The 26,979-nt window shown below is 34.1% G+C and overlaps 1 protein-coding gene and 1 pseudogene across 8 annotated transcripts; both read left to right on the top strand.

Moving 5' to 3' along the window:
- Positions 1 to 1,216: 1,216 nt before the first annotated feature.
- Positions 1,217 to 10,018, top strand: LOC142544678 (uncharacterized; annotated as a pseudogene).
- A 1,040-nt stretch (positions 10,019 to 11,058) lies between these two features.
- Positions 11,059 to 26,260, top strand: LOC142546060 (uncharacterized). Of its 8 annotated transcripts, none has more exons than XM_075653556.1 (16): positions 11,099 to 11,254; positions 12,294 to 12,379; positions 12,543 to 13,086; positions 13,175 to 13,451; positions 14,044 to 14,339; positions 15,405 to 15,584; positions 16,655 to 17,389; positions 17,525 to 17,619; positions 17,724 to 17,786; positions 17,870 to 17,958; positions 19,410 to 20,012; positions 20,136 to 20,195; positions 20,714 to 20,784; positions 20,882 to 20,939; positions 24,873 to 25,146; positions 25,283 to 26,260. In XM_075653556.1, exons 3-16 carry the CDS (start codon positions 12,674 to 12,676, stop codon positions 25,945 to 25,947), a joined length of 3,879 nt encoding a protein of 1,292 aa, XP_075509671.1. In that variant the 5' UTR covers positions 11,099 to 11,254; positions 12,294 to 12,379; positions 12,543 to 12,673; the 3' UTR covers positions 25,948 to 26,260. The 8 variants fall into 8 exon arrangements, with proteins under 8 accessions (XP_075509676.1, XP_075509674.1, XP_075509675.1 ...); XM_075653555.1 differs by having other exon boundaries at positions 12,257 to 12,379; XM_075653561.1 differs by lacking the exon at positions 12,294 to 12,379 and having other exon boundaries at positions 11,059 to 11,254; positions 17,528 to 17,619; positions 17,727 to 17,786.
- The last annotated feature ends 719 nt before the right edge of the window (positions 26,261 to 26,979 follow it).

Genomic DNA, 26,979 nt, shown 5'->3' with positions numbered 1-26,979 from the left:
ACAATAACAACAAATATAACAAACTAAAATGTAATTTCTAGATTATGATATAGCTAGCAAGAAGCCGAATTGTCCTAGAAGGAAATCTAGCCAATGATGTGAGTTGGGTCTTGGTTGCTATGATCGCAAAAGTATGCACTTTTAGTTTTTACAAGTACAAAGTTTTGACCACTCGACTGAGGTTGTCCGCTAACTAATCAATATTTCGTATTTTATATGTATTTGTAATTCAGGTATTAATCATTAATTATGTGAGAACGCAGACCACTATACTTGCAATATCATATATCTATTATTAAACTTGACCAAAGTTATACTTGCTATGGTCGTGGAAGATGGAATCAAAATCGGGTTATTTGGATACGGATTGTTATTCGATGGTTTACAAAAATATTATTTTTTATTTCAAAAATATTATTTTTTATTATAAATATATCTTGAATTAACTTATCTCACGAATCAAGATCCGTGAAACTATCTCACAACATATCTGTTTTTGATTGTTTTTGTTTTAGTTTGGCATTGACTCGTACTGATTTTAAGTGATAATATATGTGAAGATGAATAAGTTAGTTTGTATAAGTGAAGAGACCCTTTATATAGTGTATTATCAAAGTGCGATGTTTGCGAAGTATTGCAACTATTTCTATTCCCAATAGACAGCGTAGTTATAGATGAAATACAAATTAGTAAAACGAACTTTTTATCATATGTTTTATTAAATAAAAACGAAATATTTTTGTCATAATTTAAGAAGTGACATATTTTTTGTTTATTAAAAAATATACTCCTCAATTTTAATAATAATATAATAAATATAGTATAGATGACAAATGGAATATATAACCAATTAATAAGAGGAAAATAAAATAGATTCATTAATTTATTATTTTATAAAAAAAATTATTTATTGGTCAGATACTATCTTTCTGATTTATGATTTTCTGTTATTATTTATTTGTGGTGATTACCATACGAAAAATACGTAATTTTAAATATGAGATCATGTGTAAAAAAAAGGCAGAAGATTATGTTGAAATAATTTTTTTTAAAAATTAATATTTCAAATAATCCAAATATATAATTTTATTTTGCCTTTCTGGTTGCTTCCCCCAAGCGCATATATATATATATATATATATATATATATATATATATATATATAACGTCACAGCTGGAAAAAGAAACAAAAACAATCTAATCGTTTCTTCATTTCGATCCAGCTCTCGTTTCCACGTCCCCCACATTTTTCACGCACTGATTAATTTATACAACCCCCACCAGTCGCCCACATTTACGTGCGTATAGGAGACGGTGGAGATGGAGAAGGCAGTACTGGAGGTGGAGGAAGATTTGGGGTCAAGTTTCACTCAGGAAAAAGTCGCGGCGGCTAAGAATTTCATCGAGAATCATTTCAAAAGCCATATGAAAGGCATGCAGCAACGCAGGCAGAGATGATATGTATATTTGTGTATGCAAAATATATCGTGCATTATCGCAATTCAACTCAATAACATGCATGCAAACGAGCTCCTATATTGTATTCGACTAGAATTTTCGGGAAAGGTATGATTTTCTGGCATCGATGGACAATGGTATTTTTTTAAAAACAAAATATCAAATTTATGTGGTTATGTTGCAGAATGTACACTAACATCATGCACGATACAAGTTTTGACGAAATATATATTTCTGTTTGTTTTGTGGGTGGCAAGGTTGACAATATTTATTTATAGGTTCACAGAACTAGAATAAATGTTAAACCACAAGACTTCTGCTGCAATTCCAGCAAGTACCTCCTTAGTCGGTGCTGAATTAAAATAGAAATGCTTTCTTTTTATGCTTACTACTCTATGAATGAACTGTTTTTCTTCCTTAGAAGGCAACATGTTTGTTAAAGGGCATTACTTAAAGTTAGACACCGGCACTTAATATTAATAAATAAAAATTGCAGGCGTCTCATGCTAGAGACGGTGTTAGCTAATTCAGGTGTTTCCGAGGAAGAGCAAATGAATATTTTGAAAGACTTGGAGCGCAAAGAGACGGAGTATATGCGGCTTAAGCGGCACAAGATTTCAGTTGATGATTTTGAGCTCTTGACCATTATCGGGAGAGGAGCCTTTGGAGAGGTTCGAGGGTTGTATATTTCTTTAACAGCAGTTGATATTTCCATTTTCCGTTTGCATTTATCATAGTCACATTTCTTTCAATTGGACAACAGATTTTTTTGAGCACTCAGTTCTTTTTTGTTTGTAGTTTTTGCTTCAAACTTTTGTTAAATCATGACAATTTATATATTCTTTCTGGAGAGAATGAACTTGTTGTTTCAACGTCATTTCATTTACTTCCCACCTTTGGTTTTTTTAAACATAATAGTATCTAAACTATGAGTCACTTTGGATTTGTCTGTTACTAGATCCAAAGGGTTTGACAGCAGAATATGGTGTCTGGTACCTAAGGTATTCATTTTTATGTATCTTGATTATGTATTCCTAGATAAATTTTACAGTTAATCATATGGCTTTTCTATGGTCTTCACTTGTGAAGTTGGGATTTGTTTTCTCAAGCTGGTTGTAGGTTCTCCCTTGGTTTGTACCAATTTTTGTCTAAATTATCTTATCTTGATGCTAGTTTAAGTGATATGCCTTTTCTAATCTTGACCTCGCATGATAAATGTTCGTGATATGAAATTTTAGCCTCTCGGGCCGGTAATACACACTTCATCTGTACAGGTGTTTTGTTTTATCGTACAACATAGTTATATCATTTGTTTCTTATGCGGAATTATGTGGCAGGTTAGACTGTGCCGGGAAAAAAAATCTGGTGACATATATGCGATGAAGAAGTTGAAAAAGTCAGAAATGCTTAGTAGGGGACATGTTAGTGAAAATTAATGCACAAAATACAATCAATCAAAGATTTCAACGAGTGGGCTTTTTATCCCCATTAATAGATACCATGGAAATGAAAGTGAAATTAACTGCAAATTAACTCTGAAATCTCTTGAGGACAATGATTATCTTTCAAATATCAATCATTTCTTTTATTGTGTTGTCATACTATGTGTGCATTACATTTAGTTTTGTAACTCATTTACCTGAAAATGAAAAAGAACTTGGCTCAGTCATTTGTCAGCGGCTAACATTTTTCATGTTGTTACTAATTATGTTATTCTGCCTATGTGATTTTCCTTAAGAAGGCAAATTGCAAAATAACATGTACTTACCAAGTGGGCAAGTACAAATATTGATTGGAAGTAATGCTTCTGAGTTTCTGGTGACTAAGTACCAAAACTCACAATAGAAAGATATTGTGAATAAATTACAGATGCAAAATGATGCTCTTTTTCCCCTTCATTTATAATAAAAAGTCACTACCTATTTTCTCCAGCTTTACTTGGGAAGACATGTTGCCTCTTCCCAGTTCTTATCATAATATTAAGTTTAGAGATTGATGATGTGAGCCATTGTGTTGAAATATAAGATAACTTTTATGCTAATTCTTTTTATTAATCTTAGCTTAAATTGTGAAAGCAATATTTGAGGTCTCTATGATGAAAATTTTAAGGTTGAAACCTGCTTAAAGTCAAGTTAGATGCATAGGATCTTTTAACTAGATTTGATAACCAAGGATCCTGTTACTTGGCTCAAATCGTGGCAGCCATGAACACAGAACGAATGTTCTCAAATTCAAACGAAGAGATAAAATGCAGCTATTATCTGTAGTGTAATAGTAAATCAAATAAAATATAATTGCTATAGAAAATTAAATATATTCAATGGCCTCCTTCACTTTTGCTCAAACTACAGCCCTCTTCCGCCAATCACTTTTGTCAATGGTGCATGGGAAATTTTTCATATAAATGAACTCATCTTGATGATTGTATTTACATGTTATGTAGGTTGAACATGTGAAAGCTGAGAGGAATTTGTTAGCTGAGGTGGCCAGTCCATACATTGTGAAACTTTATTGTTCATTTCAAGATTCAGAATACTTGTATTTGGTAATGGAATACCTACCCGGTGGAGACATTATGACATTACTCATAAGAGAAGAGCACTTAACTGAAACAGTAGCTAAATTCTATATTGCACAAAGTGTTCTGGTGATAGAATCCATTCACAAGCATAACTATATCAACAGGTCAATGATTCAGAATTACTCTCTCTAGCGGATTGCGGAAATTAGCTGAGTACAAGTTAAAGATAGTAAGTTCCATAATTCTGAGATTCTCCATCATCTTGTTTGCAGGGATATTAAACCTGATAACCTTCTGTTGGATAAAAAGGGTCACATGAAGCTATCTGATTTCGGCCTTTGCAAGCCTCTCGACTGCTCAAATTTGACTCCCATAAATGAAAATGAACAGATGAATGAAGAGAACTTTAAGGGACTAGTTGATGCCAATGGATGCTTACCTGATAGGGGAGATGGAAGTCATTGGAAGAGTTGTCTTGAGCAATTGCAACATTGGCAAATGAATAGGAGAACACTGGTAAAAGAAAACTTCCTTAGCCCATAAATATAGAACTCAAGATATATCACGTAAACCTCAAATTTTTTTAACATGCTAATGTTTTTTGTATGTAATTGCCATGCCTATGGGAATCACATGAAGTCTGGGAGGTATGAAAATGGATGTTGAGTGATATTAATTGCATAAAAAGAACTATTTTCCTAAAAAATTGAATATTTGGGGAGGGAAAGTGACATTACAATTGCAACTGGATTTAAGCGACTATTTGCTATACAATGGCCATTGTTCTTCTTCTCGCGCAGGCATTTTCGACTGTTGGCACGCCTGATTATATTGCTCCAGAAGGATTATTGAAAAAAGGCTATGGGATCGAGTGTGATTGGTTAGTTTCTTGGCATTAAAAAGTATTTTTTATTAATTTGTTTCGTGTTTCTGATTGAACATTTTGTGAAGATGTTTCCTGCTCTCCGATATCCTGTACAAGGTAAAATTGTCTTAATCTTTTGGATACTCTTCTTGCAGGTGGTCTCTAGGTGCCATTATGTATGAGATGCTTGTTGGTCACCCCCATTCTATTCTTGCAGGTGGTCTCTAGGTGCCATTATGTATGAGATGCTTGTTGGTCACCCCCATTCTATTCTGATAATCCAGTAACAACATGTAGAAAGGTGCTCATTTCTCAAATGTTTTGTATGATAATGATGCTAAAAGATTATATCTCAAACAAGTCTAAGTTACACAGTCCCCCTCTTTATGTATGTGTGGTATCTGGTAGGTTGTTCTGCTAACTGTAAAGAATTTCTGAGTTCAATCAAATGGGTGATCAGTTGACAATTTAATTTGTATTTTAATGTTCATAATGCTCATCAAAATGGATGTGCCAAAGAAAAATGATTCATCAATTATTCCAGAGAATTTATTTAGAAATCAACTGTTTGTGATCATCTTAGCTGATACTAATGTGATGAAAACGTGATTGTTTATATTATTTAATTCATCGACCACATGCTTATAGCACTTATTTTATTGCTTGTTTTCTGCTTGCTATTACATTGTAAGGTTTTTCATTTGCTTTCTTTTTTGATTATCAGTGTGTTGTCCCTATATAATGGTATGCTATTAGGGTGGAATTTTCTATGCAAATCGAAATTAGGATTAATTCATTGCAAATAGTAAGACCTTACACTTTCTATCGGGATCAGCTTTCTGCACTATCAAATGTCTGTTTTACTGTGAACTCAAATTCAGCAAGAGCTGTGAAACTTCCATTGTTGTGTTTTGAAGTAGGCAACTTTACTTTCTGCTCTGTAGATTGTAGTTGCCCAGGATAACTTCTGATATTAGCCTTTTCAAAAATGTTGTTTGCAAATAATTTAATTTGTTGTGGTGTGATTATTTATGTAACCGCATGAAATTAACACACTCAACTCTCAAATATGCCCTTATAGTTACTCAATAATTTCCAGTCACTTGTTCCGATGTTTCAATTGAACTACTTTCATTAGTTACTGTTTAACCTGTATGAATATGTTTTTCATCAATATTGTATGGATGATGTACCATTACATCAGATTGTGCACTGGAGAAATCATTTAAAATTTCCAGATGAAGCAAGGCTAACTCCTGAAGCAAAGAACCTGATCCGAAGGTTAATCTGTGACGTTGAATTAAGGCTAGGCTCTCATGGGGCAGATGAAATAAAGGTGTCTTTCCTTCCCACAGTTTCGTGCTTACAACTATCGAGATAGTAACGTTTCAGTATGTCATTATCAGACTCATTCATGGTTCAAAGATATTAAGTGGGACAAACTTTATGAGATGGAAGCAGCATATAAACCAGAGGTTAATGGGGAACTTGATACTCATAATTTTATGAAATATGACGAGGTAGAGTATTTATTATCTCTAGTATCATAAGAACTCCTTAACACCGGAAGATGGTTTATCTAAGAATTTTCTTAAATATCATAAATAAAGTGTTTCGAATGCCTGTTTATTCTAGTAACTACTAAAAAGTGAGAATGATAGTGATTGAGCCTTATTTGCTTGCATGTTTAACATAAATAATTTCAAGTATTTAGAAGCTATGAATGGTTCCACATGTTACGGAATATACATATACTCAATTACGTTCACTGAGTTGAATCTTCTTAACAAAATGGCTTTTGAGTAACATTTGAGAATTCATATCATCTTTGGATCTCGACAGAAAATTTACCAGGATATGACAACATGTTAAATCTTTTTTGTCATTTTCATCTCCTTGTAAAGCTTTTTTGATAATTCTCGGGTTGGCCTTTATTCTTATCTCATATCTCCTACCTAGATCAAGAAAACTTGAGACCGAAAAAGAGAGGAAGAATCCAAATTGAGTAATTCTTATTTTCACCATGTTGCTGATCAATGGTGGCTTCCTTTTGTTTACTTTTAAATGTTAAAACTTATGCATTATTTCACAACCATTCTGATATCCTTTGCATCTATATAATAGGTGAATCCGCCGCCAATAAAATCTAGTTCAGGGGCTTGGAGGAAGGTCCGTCACTTCATTCTCATCATCTAGAAAAGGAAATTTTGGATTCCCCCCAAATTATTATTGGGTTTCTCATTCTTCGTTGCTTACCATTATGTGAATGAGATAGAGAATCGTTATTGTGCACTTGAAATGTTTTACTCGAGTTGTATTTAACAAAAAGAAATCTAAAAATTTGTCATCAAGTGATTCATGTAAACATTTACATGTTTCTTCAACAAAGTTGTGCATGCTTAGAAGTGGTAATCCACATTATATTGTATTCAATTAGGATATTTAACTCTCAATTCATAGGTTTTCTCAAGTGAAGAAATTGAATTTTATTTCAATTATTTTATTTTCGTGATAATTTTGCGGAGTCTAGAATGTTGTGAAAGTAACTTTGCATTTATACCTTCTATGCATCACAAATAAAATACCGAGTTAGAGAGTAACCTTCCTTCTATTACACATATATATAAGGTGATGAAATATGGCAAGTGTAATGCCCTAGATTCGACGATTATCTCTACTGTTACAAGACGAGTCTTTGCAGCTTGCTTATGTCTCCACTCACACGCACCTTAGGAAACTTCTCACGGGGTCGGTCACTCATCCCAAAATTGTTTCAAGTCAAGCATATTTAACTTTTGAGTTCTTATGTGATGAGCTCCCGAAAAAAAAAATATAAGCATGCTGGAAAGACTCGTCTTGGTGCAGTAGGACAGTCGTCGAATCTTGGACGTTACAACAAATGTGATGATAAAAACTTTGAACTCTATTGAGATCAATAACGCTAGTCTATTTAACATCCTTCCAAGTAAGAATTCTGTTCATGCATGGAAGTTCGGTTTATTTCCTTTTGGCGACGCCAACTAGCTGGTAAAGAGTTTGTCTTATTCAAGAAGTCATATCGACACATCTCCTCGTGTGGACTCGAGGCATGATTCAAAACCAAAACCAAATTAACGTTGGCACAAAAAGATTGGCAAAATCAGCATTGGTTAGGTCCATGTTCAATGAAAAAAATAATTGTGAAATACTTCTTGTAAAAAGATGGTTGTGCCCTACTCATGTGAGAAACTGGTAGCTACCTGGAGTATTGAGTCCAACTCTCTTCGCATATGGGTGCATCCCTTAGGTCTGGAGAGTGCCTACTTTATCATATTTAGAATTTCCATTAAAAGGTGTCTTTGCCTCAACTTCGTTTTATTCACGCTGTTAATTAATGGATCATTTATTGTTCTGTTTCTGTGAAAGTTTGGCAGAATAACGGGTTTTCCCCTCTTGATGTCATCAAAATACACATATTTACATGTGAAATGCACAGTATCATCTTACATGTTGAAAATTTTCCACTTTTATTAACACCTACAATGTTCTTTTGTACATTACTTACTTTTTATGTCATTGTTCGTTTTATTTAACAGTTGCGTAATCCAAAAGATTCGAGTTTTGTCGGTTACACATATAGAAACTTTGAGGCCATCAAAGGAACCAAGTCTCTTGGTAAATTGCTTTTATTATGTTCAATCATTGACCACTTCTAAGTTCTGTTTCTTTTTGTTAATTTTGATGTTCATTTCTGGATCAACAATTTTAAGCCATGTCTGATTATGTCGTTATCCTGGATTATCCTAATTTGGCATTTTCTACTGATTCTTTTAATACTCAAGACTACTACAAGGAAATGTGTTAACAAGAACATGTCCTTTAGTTTATTTTCCCAAATTTTTACCTTGTGGCGGGTTTCATTTTCCGTTTCATTCAAATTCTTTGTATGCTTCTTGATTGCATCATAATACACCAGTTTTTTCCTTCTTTTACATGCTTCTTCTCTGTTACAGATTCTGGAGTTTCACATGTTGTTGCAAGATTGGTAAACTCCAGAAATTATGTTTTCTGTGACTGTATTTGAAAGGAGCAATTACATGTCAATGCTTAGTCTCTAAAGAGAACTTTTTCTGATCTCTCTTGATTTGAAATTATACAAAATGACCTTTGGAATCACAGAGATTTGGAACATGGAGTTATGTTGTACAAAGCGAACCTTGTCATGTTATATTTTTATGCACTACTCTGAACTGATATCCAGGAGGTGGCAAACACTTTATTCACAGGACAAAAGTGAATAAGCAAATAATGTAGTTCTTGTAAAATAATGTTTTGACTTTTATTTTGGACCGATTGTGTTTTCTGCCGCTATGAGTTCCACTTTTTGATGTCTTGAAGCTGACAGACAATTTATTTACAGCATTCTAGTAGTATGATGTGATTGAATTGGTTATATACAGTCGCAAACTTAATCATCAGAACTCTCTTCTATCTCAAATAAGTCACCTTCAAATATAGTAAAAATATAAGCTTTGTGGGATACTATCTGTATCTCTAGTAGAGGATAGGGGTCCTTATTTGCTCGTTTTTATTCGAGGAAACAGTCTTCTATTATTATCATCTCTCTCCAAAATATTAAATGAACTTGGAGTGGTTTCCCGAAAAGGTAAAACATGGAACCCGTCATCTTTAATTTCGGCCATTTTTTAATTGAACGAGAATGTTCTTAATCTTGTGTTCTTTTTGTTAATTCATTCAATTGATATCTAATGAATTTTCACGTAAAACTTATGTTTATGCAGAAAGTAGAATGCCTATATCACTTGATCGTTTGTCAATCGATTCTACTCAGCGTTAGTTTCCTCTTGCCAATCATATACTTCTCATGGAGTAAGACTAAGAATGAATTTCTCTAACCACAATCGTATTTTTCAGGTGATCGTGCAGTGGATTATACTGCATAGTACTTCATTAAACAATTCTTTTCGCACTCACCCAAATTTCTTGCATAAAGCCATGTCTTTACTGCTAGAATGTTGGAGTTAATTGTTCGCAAAGTGTCACGAAACTTCTACTCTATCTAGATGCTCTGAAATCAAGAACCAAATAAACTTAGGAGCATCCAAATGCATTGTAATATAGATGGACTTTAGGGGATTATTTTTTAATGTTTGGTTAGATGCTTTAGTTGGCTATTGTCTTATCTCCATGTAGTCGTGCCATTACAAAAAATGTGTTACACAGCTAGTTATTCATACAACCGAAGTTAGATGATCATTGATGAACTATAATGTGATATTTGTTTTTATTTTAGTAGGGTTCTTAATCTTAAAAAAATAACTTTTTATGATGAAATTTTTTTCAGTTTACCTTTTAGTGAAAGGGTGTAATCATTTTGGTGTATGTCTTGCTCACGATTGCTCTTGTTTGCTTTACATTGAATAAGATTTCATTTCCGCAATATTTTTCTTGCTAACTAATTGGCGTTGTATGCCTCAAAACTCAGATAGTTACCCAAAAAAGACATTTTGCAAAAAATTAATAACTATTTATAATCTCGTACATATACAATTTTCAATTTGATTTGAAACTACCACACAATACACCAATTCAAAATTTTAAATTTGTCTATTTAGGAAAAAAAAATTATAGTTTTATGGTGTGCAATATTTTGTGAATATATAAATTTTGATGATTTGTACATACTACTATTCTTCGTTTAAAAATACTATAAATGAAAGATATACAAATTTTTTTAAAAAAATATATATATATCAAGTTACCAATTTTATTTCTCGAGGTTTACTAAAATCATACACGCTGTTTATCAAGGCTCGTAGAACTGATGTTTTCTTGATTTCTGAATAGAACGAATAATTTAAATCTAAATGTCATATTATGTGGCTGATAAAAAAGTAATGAAATTGTTAATTTTTAGCTTTTCGTTTACCATCAGATACAACAGGATTACAAGTGTTGTAATTGAAGTCTTAACCAATTATTTGAAATCTATTTATTATATATTCCACCTAAAAAAAACTTGCAAAATAGGAACCGAAACTTTAACATACCATAGATACGTAAATTTTGTGGTAAAAAATAAAATAAAATGTTTATATATTATTTTCTCACTAAACGGACTATGCAGTTGGCCCAAACTTTCCCATTTTCACTTATATATTCTGTATAAAGTATGAATAATTTACTTATTATTGTTCCTGATTTTATTTACAAAAAAATTATAATAGATTCTAATAATTCTGTTAAATCTACATTACCTAATTACACAGTTTCTTTTATAATTGGGGCTAAAAACCGCCAAAATTCGGTGAAAATTAATTATCTGCACCTTCGATCATTTCGTCGACCACCGATCGACCACTCGCTCCCGGCGGGCAATTTTTTCTCGGCAATTTGTTTCATAATTTCAGGTTTCTACTTTATTCTCCGTCTAAATTATGGTGATTTGAAATAATATATTAGGTTAATTTCAATGATGAATGAATGATGAATGGGGGTACATGTAATGATTGTATTACGTCTTCGTCATCTGTATGTTTTTTCTGTTTTTGAGTTCGAGTATCATTTTCCAAAACCCTAATTGAACCCATATATGATTGATTATTAACGATGCTGTGTTGATTATCGCACGATTACGAGCTGGAGTTGTGTAGATCACACGTTTTTTTTCCCGGATTTATCAGTTATTATGGAAGAGTTCAGTTTGCGGATAGCATTTATGTGATAGCTATTGGAAAGAAGGTAGTGCCGATTCTGTGACTTTGTGGACTTTTTGGGTTGTGGGGTGTGGAACTCAGGGGTTTTGAATCTGAGCTATAGATGCTAAGTTTTATGAAATTGAATTGTTTTTTGCAGATTCTGGTTGGATTAGAGAGGTGGGATTTTGTTATTTGCCGGTGGTAGTTAAAATCGGTAGCTGTGGTTAAGGAGAAATATGCATATAAATCCGGATGTTGTATGGGCCACTTGTTCGAAGCAGAATTTAGCTTATGCTTAAAAAATTATGTAGAATTGGACTTTGGCTCATGGAGATGAAAAGTGAAGATTCTGATGTTTGAGGATAATTTTTCTATTAAAGTTGTTTTTCAAAAATGAGAAAATGAGTGAGTTAGTTAGCTGAATGATGATGTCTGGTGCTTTAATGCACTAGCCTCTGAACTTGGAATCTCAGAAATTTGACATTCTGTCATCAGTGTGACATTGATGATCCAGGGAACCTGAGATTTTTACTTTTTTAGCGACGTTAAATGTTAGAATTCAGCGTCAGACTTACAAATGGAATTGCTGGTGTAGAAAAAATAGTGATCATGATATTCTTTATGCTACTTGGTTTAGTTGTTTGGTTTTTTTCTTTCCAATAATCATTTGTATGATGACCTGACAAGCTGTTTCTTCATTTGTACCATTCACAGCATTATCTTTGACAAGGCTTTCTATTTTATACTACAGAACAAACTAGTTCTTGCACTTGATCAAAATTCTGAACTAGCTCTGACAGATGCATTTCCAATGTACTTTGACAGCCTGATACTTTGGTATATTCTTTTAATGAAGCTGTCTTAGATCTCTTGAATTGGGTCTTGTTCTTGTTTATATCATGGATTTTCTGTGTACCTGATCCAAGGTTTTAGTTCTAAGGAAAATCATTAGAAAAATTGCATCTGACTTTTTTGAAGTGGGATTCTTTTTGCATCACAGGTGTCTTATTCTCCAATTTGACACTACAACCAGTTGCTTTGATGCATTTTAAATTTTAGTCCCACCAACATTGCCATGCGCAATTGTGTTAACTGGTATTCTAAGAGAGAGATAGGGTGGAATCTGATGCAATGTCAGCTTCAAGCAAGTTTGAACTTTCTTCTGCTAGCCCAGATAGGCCACTCTATGCATCTGGGCATCGTGGATCCTCTGGTGCTGCTACATTGGACAGATCCTGTAGTTTTCGCGAGAGCATGGAGAACCCGCTTTTATCTAGCCTACCAAATATGACAAGAAGCACTTCATCTGTAACTCAAGGGGACGTGCTTAATTTTTTCCAATGTGTGCGTTTTGATCCGAAATCTATGGTGGTTGAGCATAAGCTGAATCGACCGGCGGAATTTAAGCGGTTTGCAAGTGCTGCTGTTGGATTTCCTTTGGAAGATTCTCTTACAGCACCTACAAAAAGCAAACTGTCTACTCCTGCCCCGGAGGATCTCAGACGACTCAAATCTGGTGTGCGGGAGAGTGGGACTAAAGCTAGGTATTCTCTAAAAAAAGGCTATTTGTTCTGTTCATGCATCATTTATGGATTTGGATGTGGTATATATTAAAGTTTCACTGTTTGTTAGGGAACGAGTGAAGATATTGAACGACTGTTTATCGGTAATCAATAAATGTTTCCCCACCATTCCATCCAGAAAGAGATCACGGCTGGATACCCTGTCTAGCGACCGATCAAACACATTGTTGTCAATTGATCGTACCACAGGAATGGGCATTGGTAAAATTGGATCTCAAAATCATGTGAGTACAAGTGGTTTTGAATTGGAGCAGCAAAAAGCTGATGAAAGATCCAAAAATGCCTTTCCAAACAAGCGTACTCGAACTTCCATGGTTGATGTCAGGGTTTGTTTCTTTTTCCTTTTCGATAATTTAATTTTGATTGGAAGTTGGTGAACTTTTCTTTGCACATAGCTGATGTTATGATTACTGCTACGGACAGATTTTTGACTATATTTTACTTGTTAGTGTTGTCCATTTATTCTAAGAATAGTATGGATAGATGGTACTTCAAAATGTTTCACGAGTGGTTGATTCCTATCTAGTTTTTGGATTGATATTTACCTATTTTAATGGGTTACAGCGAATCACGTAAAATTGTCATTTTGAGATTTTTAAACTGGACATCAAGAACAGAAGCTGCTCTTATTGTTTGAAACCCCTATCTGTCTGTCTTTTTCTCAACCCGTCCCTCTTCTGCTTTTTCCATAAATTGAGTATTTATGTAATCATTATATTTATCCTTGTATTTATGTAATCATTATATTTATCCTTTCCCAGTGTTTCTCACTTGGAGATATAATCTTCTACTAGGAATGGCATTACATTATCTTTGCTTCGTTCTTTTTGTTTTGGGGTTTCTTCTATTGCTACTTATGCTTTCAGTCGATTTAACTTTTTCCTGAGAAATAATTGACTATGTGATTAAATTATACAGATGGAAATGCGTGCCAGTACCCCGTCAAAGCCACCTGGAACTATGGACAAGGACAGGGATGCTGTAAGATTCTCCAACAGCAGTGTAGTTCAGGGTGATGAGCGTTCTTTATCAATTAGTGTTGATGGTTGGGAGAAGGCAAAAATGAAGAAAAAGCGTACTGGAATAAAGCCAGACGTTACTCTTAGTTCCATGACAACAAAACCTGTTGATGGTTATCGGGAAACCAAACAAGGAATGCAGCCAAGGCTTCCTACTGAATCTCGTTCAAGGTTGAATGATTCTCATGGCTCTAGGTATCCTCTTATATTCCAATGACCTAGCTACATTCATGTTGTGGAACATTTTGCTCCAAGCGCTGGATATGTTTATTGAAATTTGGAACTTTTGAGTTGTCCATCCATCAGGTGGATTATTGTATTCATAGTAACCATCTTATAATTGTGAATAATGCGGCTTGATTAATGGTTTTATATTTGTCTTACAAGTGATTCATAGTTCCTTGGTTGATAAAAAAATTCCATCAGGTGCAACAACGCTTGTAAAAACGATTGAAATGAGCACTGCTACTTGTGGTTTCGGCTAAGGAACATTTCATTTATTGAACTAACATATAAGCTTTTTTTGTGAGTCAGGAATAATCAATGAGTTTCCAGTTTATTGGAAATTGCATCTGAGAAACATCTGATTCATTGTTGATAATCTGTAGGAATTTTTAATGACAAGTTTAGGCGTGACATAAAGCAGGAGATTCCTAAATTTTTTGGTGCTGTCTTGTATTAAATTAAGTTTGGATATTTCTCATGTCAAGAGACATAGATGTTAGAATGCTTACATGTACTTGAAATACCTCTTGACAGATTTTGTGCCATGAACTTGAGGTTAATCAATTTTTCTCTATTTTAAGTTTTAGTGACATTGAGGCTTTATTTGCCATCAATTTCATGACGACGATAGTTCATGTTTGATAGTGAGTTTTATTCAAATTGTGCATGACAAAATCGGTTATAACACTTTAAAAACCGTGCGTAAGTTGGGGTTCAAATATGACTGGTTTCGGTACAAAGTTTTTCCTACTTTTTGAAGAAATGAAAATTTCCATGATCTAATATTAATCTCCTAGCAGTATCACCAGATATATAATATTGGATTCTAAAAATGACGGCCTTAGATAACTAGGGACAGTTTGGGTTTTTGGACTTTCCAGAATAAAATGTTCTTTTCATGAAATTAATAAGCATGCTAAATTTAAGTCTCTCTCTATTTGTTTCCTCCAGTTTTTATTTATCTCTTTCTGCTTTATATTTTGTTATCATTGTAAATGTGAACCGCTTTGTTATCTAATTATGCACCTTGATTAGACCTGGAGTTGCTAATGGAGGTTTGGGAGTAGGAAAAGCTGAAGCCACCTCCCAGACCAGCTCAGGCATTCGTTCTTCTATTTCCAGAACTGATTCAGACAATAGTTCCCTTCTCCATGAGAGGAGAGAACGTCCAAGTGGTCAAGAGAAAGAAAGGGTGAATCTGAAAGCTGTAAACAAGTAACAATCTTCTCTCATTGTTTCTCATTATTAATCGCAAAATCTCATTGATCTTGTCATTTGACAATCTTATGATTTTCTCCCTTATTTTCTGATTGTGTGTGTTTTTCTGTTTTAGTAACGGAGCTTTTTTTAGTACTTCGGCCTTTGGTTAGTTCCATTTGCCTCAGCTTTTGATACATGCATGCTTTCTGTGCAATGCTGCCTCATGATAATTTGGCTGTAGAAAATGGTTTTGCTGCTTTTGAATGGGTACAAATTGATTGGGAATTGTGCTAAAAATGCGCACTTTTTTAAAACAGAAAAACACACCTTTTTAATTTGATCCAAAAAGTATTACTCCAATTGACCAAAATAAAATTTTCATCAACACGCGTCCATGCTCTATTACAGTCAAGCACCAAGAAAAATGCATTGTACGAGATAAGTGAATAAAAGCTGCTCAGCTGCTTTCTCAAATCTCGAGTCCCTTTCTTCGTTTGGATTTGGGGATTTTTACTTTTTACTTATCTTTGGCTTACTGGAAAGTGCTTTGCATGTGCTAAAGAGGATTCGTGTCTACTCGAAAATGCCTCAATTGAGTGTTATGATGTTATCCCCGCAGTTGCAAGTTGCTCAAAATTACTATACTCTAGTACAGCCTTATTTGAAGCACCGAAAGAATTAGCTTCAACTGTTGCTATTTTAATGATTTGCAACTCTGCTGAATACATCAATTTCTTTATTATGCCTTTCTTTCTATGTCTTTCTTTGAATCTTTTTGTGGAGTAGAAAATAAGACTACATCCAGCTGCAGTTGAATAAATTATTATGCCTTTCTTTCTATGTCTTTCTTTGAATCTTTTTCTGGAGTAGAAAATTAGACTACATCCAACTGCAGTTGAATAAATTATGATGTCTCCGTTTAAATTTGGAAATATGCAATGAGTTGGATATTGAGGGAAAAGTGACTTTTTGTATTTGGTCTTCATGGAATATGTTTTTTGGTTTATAATGTTAATTTTCCCTTAGTTAACTATTAAAAATAAATCGTGTTGCTCTTTTAAACTGAGTTCGCACCTCATAATTAGGGCAAGTTCCCGAGAAGATTTAAGTTCAGGCAGCCCTACCTCAAACTCAAAGTTGAATGCTAACATACGTGCCCCACGGTCTGGTTCAGTTGGTGGGGTTTCCAAGTTGTCTCAAGTGGCACAACGATTCACGTCTTCTGATGATTGGGAATTATCTAATTGCACAAGTAAACTTCCTAGTGTCTTTGGGGATAACAATCGCAAGCGTACACCTTCTGCGCGGTCTACTTCTCCTCCAGTTACCAATTGGGTTCAGAGGCCACAGAAGATTTCGCGAACTGCAAGAAGAACTAATTTATCACCCATTGTTCCTGGAAATGACGAGAACCCTGCTTTGGATACGGCTGAAGTGATGGTAAACGAAAGGCGTTTGCCTGCTCATTCTCCTCAGCATGTTAAAATAAAAGGTGACAGTTTCTCTCCAGCTGCATTATCTGAAACTGAGGAATCAGGTGCTCCTGAAATTAAGTCAAGAGACAAGAATAAGAAATGTGATGAGATAGATGAGAAAAGTGGTCAGAATGTCCAGAAAATGTCAACCCTACTCTTACCGCCAAGAAAAAGTAAGGGCGCCTGTGAGGATGATCATGGGGATGGTGTCAGAAGGCAAGGCAGAACAGGTCGGGGAGTGACTTCATCAAGACCCCTCTTGCCTTTAACAGCTGAGAGGCTTGGTGGTGTGGGAACGACAAAACAAATTAGAAGTTCCAGACTTGGTGTTGACAAGACTGAAAGGTTAACACAAAGTCTAAGTTTCACTTTTTTGGTCCTATATATGTTTTAATTTTCAATTTGCCATTCTTGCTGATGTACCCTGAGTTGTGAATTGGTTGGAGTATTTTTTATGACTTGGCAAAACCTTCTTTTCAGCAGAGCTGGTCGGCCACCTACAAGAAAGCTTTCTGACAGGAAAGCGTATGCACGTCAAAAGCACATGGCTATGAGTATGACAGCAGATTTCCTGGGTAACTTACTTATGATCTCTCGAATGTTGGCATTGCTTTTCATGGAACACTATATTTTAGTTACTTTTATTGACAGTTGATTGATTTTTACTGAATAATCTTAGCAGTTGGTTCTGATAATGGACATGAAGAACTCTTGGCTGCTGCAAATGCTGTTACGAACAGAGGTATTGTTCATGTGATATGTTTAGTTTTATTTTTCTCAAAGTATGTTGTTCTTCAAACAATAACTATCCTACTTAAAATTCAGGCCAATCCCTTTCTAGCCTGTTCTGGAGGGAGATGGAGCCTTTGTTTCGTTTTATATCTGATGCGGACATCTCCTATTTGAAAGAACAGGTAATGAACATGATTTATTTTCTGATTTTACTCAACTTTATTCAGTCCTTTTAATTACAGATGTTTTCAAATTTAATGCTAACCTAGTACCCTTTGTTAAAATCGATGTATAAATTGCCTAATTAGATTTGAAGTCACTTTGTGATGCTGCAATCGAAAAGAAGAGTCGCATTTTATAAACTTGCAGTATTCCCGCTATTGCTTTGAAGCAGATCTATTAGCGATAAATGCAAGCTATTGATCATTTCATGGAAAGTACTAATCTAGTACTTAACAAACGTTAGACCATGGACCAAGCTTGAATGACAAGTTTATCACTTTCTTCTTAGCAGCCACGGACAAATGTTAAGCCTGCCATGCTAGTTATCTAATGTTCTTGATTAGCTTTCCTGGGGTTATCAGATTTTTTTCGTTTCCATGTCAGCATGCTTAATTAATTTTAGTTAGATTTTTGCTTGTAGTTTTTCCTCTTGTGCGACTTCTGTTTTTATAATTTGTTTCGGCGTTCTCTACAATGCACCAACATGTAGGAAAATCAATCTATTTGATATCTGACTCAGATTCCTGTGTGTTGATTTTTTTTTAATATAAAAAAGTTGCAAACTGCGTTGGACAGATGCTGAGAAACTCACGCATGTGATTTCTTATCAATCTTCAAACTTCCTGCTTAGATATGCTGGTGCTACAGAAATGTTAGTGCATCCAGCTTTACCGTGACATGATTTACCTGCAGAAAGCGGAACAGGTGCCTTGAAAAGATTGAGTGTGATAGTGGAGGGGTTTTTATAACCATGAGGTGTCTTGGTGGTGACAAGGAATAGTTATCAGAAACCACCTATCTGAGAGAATGAAAGTGCAGGCGATGAGGTGAAGAGGTAGACCGTGCGAGGCGCCATGAGTGTAATTAATAAAGTAGGCGGTCATGTTCTATCAGCCCTGGGTTTTACTTTCGTATGCCAAAGAATGCATGGGTATCCATATTTCTAATCTTCATGTAACACTATATAGTTGATAGTTCCTTGTAGCAGAAACACAGGGATTTTCTTTTTAAGTGCAAAATATTAAAGGACCATACGATATGGTCCAACGGCAGCTTCAAAATGCTTGATGGATGTTTGTTAATTTATCGTAAATACTTGTATCAATCAACTGAGATCCCAAAACATAACTTTGCCAGAAATAAAATTTCCAATTTTGTTTTTCCATATATTCCTATTTACAGTTATTTTTTCTGTGCTTATGATGATTACATTATTTTTTTCTATTTGTCCCTTGTGTTTCAGTACATGTTTCTGCGTGGGCCCCTTGTACAAATTCTGATGAAATTAAGTAAAATTTACCTGACATACAATGAAATTGAAATGTGACCAGTACAAGTTTCTAGAGATGTTGACACATTATATTATGATGATCTTTTGCCTCATTCTGTTTCTAATTTACTTTCCTTCTAGGTGACCCTTGGTTCAGCTGCAGACAATCCAGCAACAGCACCCTTTGCTGCAGATAGTTCGACTTCAATACCTAATGGCTGCAAGCTAGACGAGTATAAGGAGATCGAAACAATAAATGTTGAGGTTAGTCCAGAACGTTTAGGTTCAAGAGCAGAGACACACAATGGTATCTCCCTGTTCCAGAGACTTATTGCAGCTTTGATTCCTGAAGAAGGAAATCAAGAGCTTAGCTGCAGTATGGAAGACCTCAAGCACGACGTCCATGAATCACGAAATAAGATGGAAGATGATATGGTATCAGATATTTTCTTCCCAAAGATGTGTCGAAGTAGTGGCCTTTCTGGTTATCCTTCTTCTAATGGAAATGTTGTAAATGCTAAGGGTAATTCAATTTATGAGCTGAACCACACTATGCCAGAAAACAATATTTTATCCATGCCGAACACCGTTTTTATTCCAAACCATGATCATGCGCAAAACGGTTTAGTTTCGGACCAGGTATTGCCTGGCACAAAATGCTCCGAGTATCAATACTATAGCATTCCAGCGGATGAACGACTTCTTGCGGAGGTTCACAGTATTGGAATCTATCCAGATCTTGTGGTATGCTGGATTTCATTCAAGAAAAATTGGATCTTATGCATTTAAATTCCAATGTCCTTCTCAAGTTCTTCTACATATCCGTGAGTGCTATTTTCCCCTCTTGATGAGTCTGATTTGTCACAGAATGGAGATGAAGACATAAACGAAGATATTGGTGAAACGGATCACAAGTACCAGGAACAGGTAGGAATTAGGATGTGTTGATCCCTTCTGTAGTCTGGAGTAATTAATATGCGTGGAATTAAAGCATGAGCAATTGACTTCTGGTTTGTTACCATGATTATTTTAAATCAGCTCTTAATATTTCTCTAAGTTTCATTTCTGTTTTTCATACAACATAACTCATTCTGCTGTTATTTCTTGCTATTTTGGTTATGTGCGTGTATACAAGAACTTGGAGTGATGGCAAATACATAAATAATATGCATAGATACTTTATGCAAATTATATATATACATATATATATATATATTGTGTGTCTGTGTGTGTATAAGATGACACATTACTGTTTATAATGGCCAAGGGTGCGCTGTCACCAAGGCATGTAATTGGCAACTTTAGAATGGATTCCCACCCCCTTCCTTTCCATATCTTACTTTTAAGAAAAAGGAAATCAACACAGGACAATTAAATACCTCAAACAAGAATTTGGTGTGAAAGATGCTTCAATGTCTTCTTGTACTAACTTAGCCTACGTATAGGTGTCCAAGAAGAAAAGACTACTTGGAAAACTACTAAGTTCTGCTTCTGAGGCTAAAGAACTCCAGGAAAAGTATGAAGTTTTTCTTCTGTTTCGTTTATGAGATTTTCATTGTGATCTCTGGATAATCTCTATGTTCTGATTATCTAATCATTTTGACATATTTTAGGGAATTTGAAGGACATGCTCTTGAGAATCTCGTGGCAATGGCTTATACAAAGTACAGGGTAATATTCACTTTCCTGAACATGTCTCTCTTTGATCTACGAAATGAAATTTCCTTAAAGCTTGGGGTGCTATGGTTTATCAGCGACATAAACTTTCTAAGGAACTGAGGTCGTTTGTGGTCTGTCTATCAGATTGTATCTATCATATGATGGACTTATTAATTCATGATAGTAGCTGTTAAGTTCTTAAGATAAATCCAATGAACTTTGATTAGAACAAAATCCCACCTTATTGTTTGTATGGTTTGAGTTTGGCTGGTCATCAAATTTAAAATTCAAAATTTCCGGGCAATTATAATGGTTTTGGTTTTAGATGATTGAAAACATGTAAGAAAAGGATCATGTGATGAATTATCGTTTCACGATAACAAGTTAGATCAGCAGAGAGAGAACTATTAGAACCAAATGAGAAGTGGACTTGATATTCTTTCAAAACTAGAAGTGTATTACGTTGGAATATTTATCCAAATTTTTTTTAAAAAAAACCCGGGCAAATGTTTTGTTGTATTAATGCGTGACATTTGTTTGTAATAGACCTGCTAACCTAATTTTTTTGTTGCCTATACTGTAAGTTATCAATGCTGCTTTGACCTTTATTCTAAAACGTATGAGGGACAGTAGGGGTGTGTTTGATACAAATGATGAGATTAATAAATTATTGATTATGTTAGAGATAACAAGATTGATATATTATTAATCAAACATTATGTGATACTAATTGTTTGGTTCAACATTTTTAATATGTGATTAGCTTTTAAATATTAATAAATTTACTATTATACCCTTGCTAAGTTTACTTATTTGTTATACACATCTGGAAGCAATACATAATATTAGATAATAATAATAATAATGTTAATAATAAAGATATTAATAATCTTTGAATTAATAAGTGTAAATATCATAAAATTAAATATAATAAAAATAAAAATATTATTGATAAGCATAACCAACGTGAAAATTTAGTTTTTATTATTTTATTAAAATATATACAAATAAATTATTTTTTCAAAATAAAAATATATCTTTATATTTTTTTAAGTTTAAATCAAATTAAATAATAATGATATATATTAAATATCAGGATCGACATCTAATGTACAACACTCTAAAATAATTTATTCAATAAATAACTTAACCCACTACTTGGATTCAATAAGAGGAGAAAAATTTTATTCAATAAATAACTTAACCCACCACTTGGATTCAATAAGAGGAGAAAAATGTAATTTATTGAGTTTTGATAGTGTATCCCACTTGATTTGTAGATTAATAATCAAATAGATATCCACAAAATTGGATCGGAAACCGGGTCAAAATGATTATTAAAACATCTTAAAATTTTAACCAAACATTGGATAAGTGTTCGACTATTGATCTATCCTTGTTTAATCCACTCAACCAAACACACCTTAGCATCATAAGTACAAGCTATTATGCATTCACTCGGCTGAGTGCTTCAAGTATTGAATAAAAAAGTTTTATTTATTCTTAAAAATTAAAAAGTTTACTAAAATATAATTCTTAGGAAGATAAAATTTATGCTTACATTTGTATAAAAAAAATTCCTGCTAAAATTAAAACTTTATCACTTGATATTTTTTTCGTTAATAAATTTTGTATGACTGATTCTTAGAAATACCCAGTTATTATCCTTTTACTTTTAACTGAGCTCAGGGTTATTTTTGAATTCCCCTTCGTTCTATTCTGTTTCCAAATTTATGATCACTTTTAAAGTCTATTCTCAATGTACCAAAAAATTTTTTAAGTTGATATTATAGGTTGGTTTTGACATTACACATTTAGGGATGCAAATAAGATTTTAGAGGGTTTTTTTAATTAAAATTTGAGAAATTTAATATAGATATATATTGCTTAAAAGAAGGAAAGAAGCTACAAAATCACTTGGTGACACACCAAAGAGAGCTTTAAAAATATCTCTAAAATGCTTTTATTTAATATGAAGTAGATATTAGATAATGAGAAGGGTTAGGGGGAATTTGGTTATTATATTGTCACACCAGAAGAGAACAAGGGTATGTTCAGTTTTATTTTCAGTGTCTCTAAAGTTTGTTTTAAGAAAATGAGCATTTTGAAACTGTGCTGGGAGTTGAAGTGTTTGTTTGATTTTGTTTTTATTTAGTATAGTGGTCAATTCATGTAATTTATGCCTACTAATTGATATTTAATAATATGTTGGTATTTTAAATTTAAGAATGTATTTTATCATATTATGTCCGATATAACCGCTGATATTTTTTAGGAAATATAAAAATTTGAATTAAAAGTAATGAGTATGTCTCGTGAGATGTAAAAATGAGTTTTTAGAAAATGGTGTGGAAATGAGATAGCAGTGTTGTTTTCAGTTACTATTAGTATTTTTGCACACACGTGTATAAAATAGTGGATATAATATAAATTTATATTTTAATTCATAATTGCAGCTTTTTATAATCTAACTGAATTGAAAAGAATATTACTAAAAAAATATATTTTTTAGAAAGAAATCAAATAAAATAATAAATGATATGATTATTTTAAATAATTTTAAAATAATTATAATTTTTAATCCTTTGATAAAGGAGAGGATGTTCAAAAATAATAAAGGTATTTTAGGTAAAATAAAAAGTATTTCACCATCCACACCAAAATTAATTACTCTTTAAGGGTCTCACTTAAGAGAGTAATAGATAGTGGACAAATCATGCAAATTTGTCTACTAATAGATATTTTTAACAGGATATTGGTATTTTAAAATTTAAGGATGTATTTTATTATATTGTGTCCAATATGAGCATTGATATTTTTAGGAAATCTAAAATTTTGAATTAGAAGTAATGATTATGGTGTAATGAAAAAACTTTCAATCCCTAACTACATCTGAGATAGCCAGATGATTGAACTCTTTGATCTTTGTTGTCGACGTTGCAACCCTGAATTTGAGCATCTCCCATACTTTATCGATCGAGGCAGACGAGTCGTTGAATATTTTGTTATTTCTCTCGAGCCATAATGTCCAGAACGTGAAATGAACGATCATATATCATAATCTCTTTCCTGTTGTCCCTTCTTGAATTCCCGGCTCTATAATGAACATATCTTGTGCCCTTCTCGGAAAAATCCAATAAAATCTCAGCTTTTGCATCACCTTAGTCCATATGCCTGTAGAAAAAGAACAATGTACAAGTAAATGATCCTGATTCTCTTCGTCGTTTTTGTTAATTAGACATGTGAAATTTGTTTTGAAAACAGAACCAAACATAGCCCAAATATTCTCTAAGGAGCTTTTGTATGTTGCATAGAGATGCATAAAAGTTGCAAGCCTGCAACCAAGCTGAGCTACACGCTAGGTCTTGTTCGAAGCTTAACTCCAGCTTAGTAGTTGCTTTCTCGAGCTGAGCTCGAGCTTTGACGTCTCATGCTGAAGTACTTGAGCTCGCAAAAACTATTTTATTTATTTTAATAAATCTCAACTAAATTATTTTTACCCTTAATTCTGTCATACATTACATATTTTAACATTATTTTTCAAAAAAATTTAAAGGGTTTATTTGTAAATAAAGTTTTAATACTTGAGCTCGAGCTTGGATAACCGAGAATTACTGAGCCAAGCTCGAGCTTGAGAAGCAATGCGAAATTGAGCATCGAGCTTGAGCTCAAGTACCATTTTTTGTTGTATTGAGCTTGAGTAGGATGCTACTAGAGCTCAACTTAGTGCAATTACCATTTTTGGTAACGTTCAATTAGCGACGATAGGAAATATCCTTCATTATGATACTTGCTCTTTTGCCTTTCAGTGAAGTCAGTTCTATGTATGCATCAAATTCTAATTTAATTTATTTAATGATTTTCAGCCACTGAACCAAGTAAAAAATCACTGACACCTTCCTTTTTTAATATGAAATTAATAAGTCGAGGCATCTTTTCCTACAGAATTGCCGGGGTTCTAATGTTCATGGGATGAAGAGTGCTACTGGTAAAATGGCCAAACAAGCTGCCTTAGCTTTTGTTAAGCGCACACTGGAACGGTGCCAGGAATTTGAGGCAACCGGAAAGAGTTGCTTTGATGAACCATTGTACAGGGACATTTTCCTTGCTGGAGTATCACGGTTCACTGATGAACAACCTCGAAATTTAAACACTGATAGTGAATTTGGCGAACCTTATCTTAGGACATCTGGTGGCTCTTTGGAAGTTAGAGCTTCAGGTATGTGGCAGTAATACATGACAATCCCTGTTGTCATTTATATGTGTTAAATCAGAAGTAGATTCTTTCATTTGGGTGATGATTGTCTCTTACTTCTATGAATATCTTAGTTTCTTGAATAAATTTTATATTGCAGCTCATCTGGGTGCGCAGCAGAGTCCTTCAAACAATCAGGAAATGTATTATTCTGACTTGTTCCCCTCATCAAATTTGGGGTCCAAACCAAATTCTGGTCAAGAAGACAGTTGGTCAAATAGAGTGAAAAGGAGGGAACTACTACTTGACGAAGTTGGTGTTAGCACATCTCCAGGTGCCCCATCATGCCTTAGAGGTTCGCTTGTATGCAGTGCAAAAGGAAAAAGGACTGAGAGGGACAGAGAAGGGAAGGGAAATAGCAGGGAGGTGTTGTCCAGAAGTGGAACTGCTAAAATTGGTCGCCCTGCATCAGCCACTGTCAAGGGTGAGAGGAAGTCCAAAGCAAAACCTAAGCAGAAAAATGTTAATTTATCTGCTTCTATTAATGGTCCTCTAGGAAAGATGGCGGAACACACAAAAGGAATGTTGCCATCGACACTTAAATCAAATGATATCAGTGGAAGAGATGTAACCCAGATATTGGAGGAGCCAATTGATTTATCTGGGCTGCAACTCCCTGACATGGATCCGCGTGATTTTGGTGGTCAAGGAGAAGATATAGGATCATGGTTGGATATAGAAGATGATGGATTACATGATCATGATTATATGGGTGGCCTTGAAATACCAATGGATGACCTGGCGAACTTAAATATGATGATTTGAGGCTTCTACTCTATACGTTTGTCACATGGTACAGTCACCAGGAAGTGGTTGTCCTTAGTTGACCAATCACCTGGAGGTCTTGTGACCATTCAAACCATAATCAGGAAACATATTTGTTCAGTTGAGCACTGTGCAAGTTGATTTTTAGTGAACCACGTTGATTATGCTCTGTCGACTGTAAAGATCTTTTTGTTCGGCTGTACTAGCTCATGTTGTAGTGATAAGCTCTTAGCACATGGTTGTAGCAAAGATCAGAGAACAATGTTCAATGTACATAAATTATATTCTCAATAAAAATATGCTTTTTGTTCTAGTTATCTAGTAATGGTAGCGAGATGTTTCACATTTGTACATATAAACTTGTCGTCCAATTACAATGCTAATTCCTGCAGATGAACTTTCGTTTAAAGATCCATGTCATCTATGGTTGCAATTGATTTGTTCTTCCTTGTTCTCTCGCTCAGTTTCTTTTAGGATTTCAAATCTTGCAGGAAGCACTAATGATTGACGTTCCAAACTCTCTTCTTCAAGACTAAAGTGTAAAATCCGATGGTCGAGGGAAGAGACAATGTGTGAGCTGGCTGATTGCAGAATTATTAATTACCTTTTTCTAGCCGTCCATCATGTTCAACATCGATTATAGCTAGATTGCAATGTAAGTTCGTTCTCTTTTTCATGCCTAGTAGCTATTGAGTCACCTGGTCAATTTGTTATATCCTATCTTCTTAGACATGTGAACAACTCTTATCTCTGACTGAATTTATAAACTTTTTGAAGCACAAAATATACTCAGTTCTCACTTTGCTGAGCTTGAAATGCGTTTGCTCTGTGTCTGCCATTTTGGATTTATTTGCAGGTTCTTAATTCTAATCTAGAACATCCGATTTACTCGCCTCTGAACATGAACTTGAACTACTACCTCTACATGAAGTTATCCCATAATCTTTGTGCTCTAACTTGTGGCTAGACGTGTAGGAGGTACGCTGACTTTTATCCTAATGTTATTGTGATTGAGGAATGGCGTAGAAATGA

This window comes from Primulina tabacum, chromosome 5 (assembly GCF_025594145.1).
Source record: "Primulina tabacum isolate GXHZ01 chromosome 5, ASM2559414v2, whole genome shotgun sequence".
NCBI classification, from domain to species: Eukaryota; Viridiplantae; Streptophyta; class Magnoliopsida; order Lamiales; family Gesneriaceae; genus Primulina; species Primulina tabacum.
This window is presented reverse-complemented; position numbering and strand designations above follow the sequence as displayed.

What these genes read in the sequence shown, in the direction of transcription:
- LOC142546060 (XM_075653554.1), top strand. Translation starts at nt 12,674, where the DNA reads ATGTCAGCTTCAAGCAAGTTTGAACTTTCTTCTGCTAGCCCAGATAGG. An exon ending in GAGAGTGGGACTAAAGCTAG is followed by an intron (nt 13,087 to 13,174) that starts GTATTCTCTAAA and finishes ACTGTTTGTTAG; the next exon opens with GGAACGAGTGAAGATATTGA. An exon ending in AATCTGAAAGCTGTAAACAA is followed by an intron (nt 15,585 to 16,654) that starts GTAACAATCTTC and finishes CCTCATAATTAG; the next exon opens with GGCAAGTTCCCGAGAAGATT.